Source organism: Petaurus breviceps, unplaced genomic scaffold, assembly GCF_028583685.1.
Source record: "Petaurus breviceps papuanus isolate PSGF00001 unplaced genomic scaffold, PetGlider_PUasm1.0 139, whole genome shotgun sequence".
Taxonomy (NCBI): domain Eukaryota; kingdom Metazoa; phylum Chordata; class Mammalia; order Diprotodontia; family Petauridae; genus Petaurus; species Petaurus breviceps.
The window spans coordinates 10,335,252-10,342,319 of NW_027185697.1; the positions used below are offsets into that span (position 1 = coordinate 10,335,252).

The following is a 7,068-nucleotide window of genomic DNA, read 5'->3' on the forward strand; positions in this document are numbered from 1 at the left end:
CTTCGACCGTCCGCTCCCGAGGCTCCATGCTATTCAGGTCCTTTGGGGACGAGTCCAGTTCGTCCCGGCCTGCCTCGGGCCTCTACCTGTCCCCCAGCTTCCCGCCAAGCCCCAGCTACTACTCCAGGCTCAGCTTCCACCAGTCTTATCCTTTCTTGCACCGTCTCCCCGACCTGGCGCTCTCCGAGTTAAAGCTACGGGACCCCCAGAAGCGTAGGGCTTACACCTCCTCGGGCGCCAGACCGCCCGAGCAGTCGCTTTCCCTCCTGGACGTGCATTTGGCGGACATCCCCCTAACCCCTCCCCCAGCCCGGCCGTCCTCGCCCTCTTACTGGACCGCCAAATGGAACTCGAGCACCAAGCCCGAGGCCCGGCCCGTCACCCAGATCGCCTTCCCGCAGACCGTGCGCCTGGGCGTGCAACCGGACCCGGTGCCCGAGCCCGACTTTTGCGACTTCCTCAAGTTCTCCCCGGACGGCGAGGGCGGAGTGCATATCCAAACTGCCGATGGCCAGTGGATCTTCCCAGTGCCCCGACTGCCCTTCAAAGTCCTGCTCAGAGAGCTGTGTCCGAAACGGCAGCACCAGCGCCTAAAGGTGCCGGAGGGGCTGAGGCACTTAGCCGTTCAGGACCTGCCCCGGAGGCGCTACGCAGGGGATCAGTACTTCTGGACAGACTCCATGGCCATGAGCCTCCGGGACACCTTCGACCCAGCTTTCATCTCCTTGGTGCGAAAGCACCAGGGCCTTCCTCCCCCCTCTCCCACCTCCCCCAGCTCATCTTCCTCCTCCCCTTCCTCTACAATCGCTCTCAGAAAGTGCTGGGCCTTTCTCTTCTATTCCCTTAATGACCCTCCCCTCATAAAGTAATTTTATTGATTTTTCCTTCTCCCAAGTGACTGAACTTCTATTCACAGTCTAGGGGTATGGAAGTTGTTGGAGTGATGGAGATGTGGAAAATGGCATTTCCGTAACCTCAGACTTAGATCCAGACCACACAGGAACTGGAAGCAGGATTCTGGGCCTTTGTTTTTGACTAACAGGATAGGCTGTAAAGACCCTGGATTCTCACCTCCTATCCCCACTTGCCACTCCTCCAACCTCCACACCCACCCAGGGGGAATGGGTTCGGGACTAGGCTGGGGAGAGAAAGGGACTAGAGAAATTGCCCCCTCACACTCACAGCAAAGGACTTGCCAAACTGCCTAGGCCTCTGTGAAGACAGCATCAAAGTCCATCAGGACATCCCATTCCCCAGTCCAGCTCTCTGGGGACCCCCCAGAACCTACGTAGCACTATAGAATCCTGCTCAATCCCTCCTGCCTGCAGGCTGAAATCTTCTCTCCATCTGGGATGGAGATGAGCTCAGTAAAGCCGTCCAGATGGCATGGAAGAATCCCTTCAGAACAGCCTTGCCCAGCAGCATCTTTCCCAATGACAGCAGCAGAAACAAGTGCAGCTGCTTAACTCCAGCAGGTGCCCGAGTCAGTTGTTGCCAGAGACTGGCTTCAATGTCTTGTCCCCACCCCTCAAGTCTGAAAGCATTTGTTCTTGAGGACAAAGGATTCCTCTCCAAGAATCTCCCCTGGATGAAAAGTCCTCTTCCCTGGTGCTTCCATCTTGGCCTTCCTTCGGGAACTCTGAAGATCTAGTCTGTCTGCCAAGTCAGCTGTGGAGTCTAGTACTGTTACAGCTTGGCACTGGCAAGTTCCATTCCCTGGCTGCTGTCTCTACAAGGGGTTTGAGGAAGACAATCTCTAGGGTCTCCACTGATAACCTGAGATTCAACTCCAGCCCAAGCTGTCACCTCTAAACTGAAGAACACCAAGCCTATCCTGGACTGGAGTCCACCTTGACTAATAATTGAGACTCAAAAGGTCTCTATTACAAGAGGCATGGGAACTCTAGGGCATGGAGTTAAGCCCTTCACTCTTGGTCCAGCTGGAATTGCTGCTCAGGTACTGCCTGGGCTAGATGGCCCCTTAGGTCCCAGGAGATTCATCCGTAGTCAGGACTGCCCCTGGACACATCTGTTACAGGCTCCCCTTCCCACAGTCCCTCTGAGGCCCCTGCTGGCACCAAAAAAAAAAGCATCTGGCAAATATTCATACTGATATACTAGGAACTTAATATGGCACGTCTCCCCAAGGACAGGCATTTTAGAAAAGGCCCAAAGATTAGTACTTAAATAATATTGTACTTAGGGAATTTCAGGCAATGTGATGGGCGAAAGCAAACAAGGGATTCCCCAACCTGCCCCTCAATTGTCTTCAGGCGTATCATCACCCAGAGGTGAGGAAGACTCTTCCAAAAGGGAAGGCTGCAGAATTTTAACCCAGATTTCAGTCCAAATCTCCATTTCCCCCACCACCCTCAAACTCTCCCAAGAGGCCCAGAAGCAGACCTAGGACTCCTACATTTCTGCTCCTCCTGATGAACAGATGACATCTGGAGAGCTGAGACTCCTGTATCTGGTAGGGGTGGGGGTGGGGGGGCCTCTGAGAGGGCAATGAGCAGAACTACCCTGGGAGTAAAAAGGCCTGGGCCAGGAGCTTGTCAGAGAATAAGCAGGGAGCAAAGAAAGGAAGAGTTTTCAGGGCATTAAGGAAAAAATGCCACCTAGAATCTTTATTCAAATGGGTATTTGTACTTTGACAGAAATTATAGTTCGATTCAACACCAAAAACCTATTTCCTTTGGAAATGCACCGTGATGGCTCCACCCTCAGGGTCCTCTATAGAGAGGAGCCCATCTCTTTCTGCCTTTCCCATAGCAGAGCCCAGTACTTTGGGACTGGTGGACTAGAAAGGGAATGTGGCCCAACATCCCCATTACAGGTCTCAGAAGGAAGGAACCGAGGGGCAATTTTCGGCCTCCTGGCCTAAAGGCTGCCCAAAGTCCAAAGATGGGCAGCCCTCCCTAGACACCTAGCTCTGGACTCCTCCAGAAGCAATGTCCAGGTCACATCACATGGCCTTCAGCTTTATCTGGTCCTAATCAAGACTCTTCAGGGGTTTGGGGAGACGGGGGAGAGGGCCAGGGTGGGAGTAGAGTCCCCCCACAGATGTCCACAACAACGGAAGATCCAATTCCAGGCTCCCTGCCCTGGCTCCCTCCTCCTCACCCCGGGGCCCCCTCCCCAAGTGGTCAGTAAATCTTCTGACGGCTGGGCAAGATAGCCTCTTTGATGAAGGAGAAGACAACCAGGATTCCAGAACGTTTGCCTCGTTTGCCTTTGGTGAAGTAGTTGGAGACCACATCATCTGTGGAGGTACAAGCCAGGATTAGGAGAATATTGCCAGGCCTGGGTCCCATGTAGTGTCTTATCCTTAGCCTGGGGTCTCTTTCCCCATGAGACCAGAAAAAGGACTACAATAAGTGGACAAGGTCTATTCTGGGGGCTAGACCAGAGAATCCCAGAGGGCAGAAGCTATGGCTTTCCCATCAGAACATTCCCCACCCCCTCATTCAACAAGGGGCTCCCCAAGAGCAGGCACTCTGTCTCCTCTAGGCACACCAGAAGCTACTCACTCCCACCCAGGCAGGCTCACGCATGCACGTACGTATGCGTGTGTGCGCGCACACACACACACAGACATACACCTCTCTCTCTCTCTCTCTCTCTCTCTCTCTCTCTCTCTCTCTGTTCCCTTTTCCCCTTCTCAGTCAGCCCCTCTCACCTCCAGGCTGTACGGTGGAGGGCAGGACATTCTCCCCAGCAGACAGTGACACAAAGAATGCAAAAGGGATTAGCCAGAGGCAGAACGTGAAATAGGCCAGGACCTGTCAAAGAGAAACAATGAGGAAAGAGTTCCCATGTGGGAGGAGCACTGACATACCAGGGACACTCAAGGAAGCTAGAGAAAATCCACAGGACACCCTGGAAAGCAGGGAAGAGCAGACGGGGCTATGATAGGGAAGCCTGGAGGAAGGTACTAACCCATTAGCTGCCCAGCCATAAGCAGGGGACAAGACCAAAGCTGGCCAAGTCGTCTGTCCTGTCTCTCCCAGGCTTTCTGTCTGTTCTTCATTCGTGCTCATTCCCTCTAGGTGCCTGCAGGCCCGTCCCTCCCTGCTCAGTACTTTTGTGCCCAGAAGCCTGAATACGCCTGGAGAGAGTGGGCCTGGGAGAGCCTACCTACTCATGTGCTATTTACAGGAAGGCCTGAGTGTGGCACCTTGGAATCAGTCTTACTACTACTTATCCAAACATCCTGGAAAGCAGCTGGGAGCTCTGTTAAGAAAGGGGCCAAAATGAACGGCCAATGCTGGCCATGGCCTAGGAGGTCACCACAAAGTGGAAATGCTCTGTGCCCAAATAGTTGTAGCAGCTCCTTATGGGCTAGCAAAGACCTGGAAACAAAGAATGCCCATTGCCTGGGGAAGGCGAATGCGATGAAACAGGCCTCTGCTGTAAGAAGCCGCAGAGGAGCAGAGATGCACATAAGGGCAGAGTCAAGTCAGCAGAACCGGAACAGAAACCTGCACAAAGGTGGCCAGCATGGAAGCGAAAAGAACAATGAACCGAGCTGCATACAGTCTAATGGTGAGCCCAGTGACTGGCACAGAGGAAGCTGTCTCAGGTCAGATATCTCCCTCCTCCTCATCATTATCACACAAAGCAGGGATGTGAATAGATTATCTCCAATGATACCAACCACCCCAGGGGAAGGTGCTATTATGATGCACATTTTACAGATGGGGAAACAGAGGCTGAAAAGAGGCAGGGGGTTTGCCCAGGGCTACACAGCCAGGAAGTGTCTGAGGCCAGACTGACACTTAAGACCACTGTGCCAGCTGGCTGCTTCTAGTGACCAAGTCTGGCCCCAAAGAAGAGATCTGAACATGTACTTCTCCACCTTCTTTGTAATGGTAAGAACACTGCGTGCAACCCTGCATACAGTGTTGGACTCTGGTTCTGCTGACCTGGTTTTTTTCTCTATTCTTTGTTGTAAAGGATGCCATGATGGAAGGGGGAGAGGTGGGACACATCAGAAAACAGGTGCTGCAAAAATAAGTTTTAATACAGTTTTAAAAAATAGATTTCCATAAGTCATTTATAATGGATTTTTATACTTATATTAAATTAGTGATTTTCCCTCAAAGCCCCAAAGCATTCTAGTTCTTTTCTCTTCATCCTCTTTAAAAAATAAAGATATTGAAGCTTCAGCACAACTCAAGTCAAAAACAATGGTCCATGTTAGGACCACAGGGTCAAAGTTGAAGGTCTCGGCCTCTTGTCTATCTCACAGAAGGTATTTTATATAATGGTCTGCTTGGAGGGTCTGGTGCATTACAGCTCCCTCCATCCACAGGTTTGCAGTGAATAATGACCAATGGGTGGCAGGGCAAGGAAGGTGATTCGGCTTACAAACACTAAGGGCAGGATAAAACTCCTCACTTAGCATGTAAAAAGGACCAATTCTAGGCACCTGCTGTGTGCCTCTCACGGTGAGAAGCACCTCCACAACAGAAGGTTTGAAGCCCACACTGTATCAACACTGTCCCTGAGTGCCAAGCTGGCATCTGCTGGGGCTGTGTGACAGGAACGGTGCAGCTCTAAGAAACCAGGGCAAACCAACCCAATCCACAGCCAAGTCCTGTACCCAGGCATGCAGGAGGGAGATGTCAGCCCCAGCTGCGGCCGTGGGCCCAGAGTGACAGGACCCCAACCCTGGAAGCCACCTTTCGCCATCAAGAAATAACCTTCTCAGTGGGTGGGGGAGGAAGAGAACTTGGAACAGAACATAATTTTTTTAAATAAAAAAAAGGGAACCCTGATTGATTTTTCTCCCAAAGAACAAACACAGGCCAGAGACAGGAGGACAGAAAGGAAGGATTTGGAGACATGACAGAAGGAGATTCCTGGTGGGGGACGGGAGGGGCATTTCGGGGAGGGGTTTCAGACCTACCTAGGCTGAGAGAACACTCAGGAAGAATTATAAGACCTCCCCAGACCAATCCTCAGGGACCCCAGGAAGCCGGGCCCAGAGGGAAGTGGAGGGAGAGTGGCCCAGAGGGCCCTGCCTCCAGGCATATGCCAAAGGGATTGGAGTTCCCCAAGAGGACCTAAGACAACTCACAAGATTCAGGAAATGCCAACCACTGTGTTCTCTTCACCCAGATACCTAGGTGGTGCAGGGCCTGGAGTCAGGAAGACCTGAATTCAAATCCCACCTCAAACTTTTACAACTTTTGTCATCCTGGAGAGGTTACTCTTAACTTCTATCTACCTCATTTTCCTCATCCGTAAATTGGGGGTAATAGCTCTAAACCTGCAGGGTTGTCATGGGGATCACATTTAGCAGAGTGCCTGGAACACTGTAGGTGCCTGATAAATGCCTGTGTACCCCCCCCCATCCCCAAGTGACCTATAGCACCTCTTACCTCTGAGAAGGGATAATATTCCTCTGCAAAATACTGGAACGCTAAGTAGTGATTGACCACCACCAACACTGCCAACAGAAGAGGGAGCAGAGGGGAAAAGGAGGAGAGGTCAGTTCTGTAGGAGAAAGGTCCCTGAAGAGCCACCTCCATTTGGCGGCTGCCCCAGCCCTTTCCCGCTCCCGCTCCCGCTCCCCAGGTGGATGACTCGCATCTCTAGGGCTCCAACTCACAGTGAGGGCGAGCTCTGCGTGGCTTGCCCAGGGCAGGCACAGTGGGATTTGCTGAATTACGAGAGCAGAAGTGCCGGCCAAAAGGGCGGGAGGCATTCCCCACCTGAATGTGTGGACAAGCTCTCAGAGCTCCTTCGAATAGGGTCACTGACCTGAAGGTGGAAGGGGCCTCGAAGGTCATCTAGTCCAGTGCCCTTGTTTTAGAGAAGGGGAAACCGAGGCCCAGAGAGGTGAATTCAGAGGGGAGGATTCTGAATAACAAACAGTGCCTCATGTTCTCTTTATCTATGAAGAAGTCAGAACTGGGATCCAGAGCTGGTCCCTCCCAGCTCGCAATCCCGCGATGATGGCGCAGGTACGGCTACCCTCGGTTCCCAGAGAATGCTCCGGGGTACAAATATAAAGAACAAAACCAGCCCTACTCTCCAGGATCTTTCATCCTAAGGGAGAAG

At 52.3% G+C, this 7,068-nt stretch overlaps 1 protein-coding gene across 1 annotated transcript in view; it reads right to left on the reverse strand.

Annotated features, from left to right (window-relative positions):
* Nucleotides 1-2,981: 2,981 nt before the first annotated feature.
* The window catches only part of TEX261 (testis expressed 261), a 13,054-nt gene continuing 8,967 nt past the window's right edge, over nt 2,982-7,068 (reverse strand). The window contains exons 4-6 of the mRNA XM_069066385.1: nt 6,387-6,454; nt 3,680-3,782; nt 2,982-3,262 (exon numbers count right to left, since the gene is read on the reverse strand). Coding sequence (XP_068922486.1) covers nt 3,147-3,262; nt 3,680-3,782; nt 6,387-6,454 — 287 coding nt within the window. The 3' untranslated portion in view covers nt 2,982-3,146. The remainder of the gene's footprint in view (nt 3,263-3,679; nt 3,783-6,386; nt 6,455-7,068) is intronic.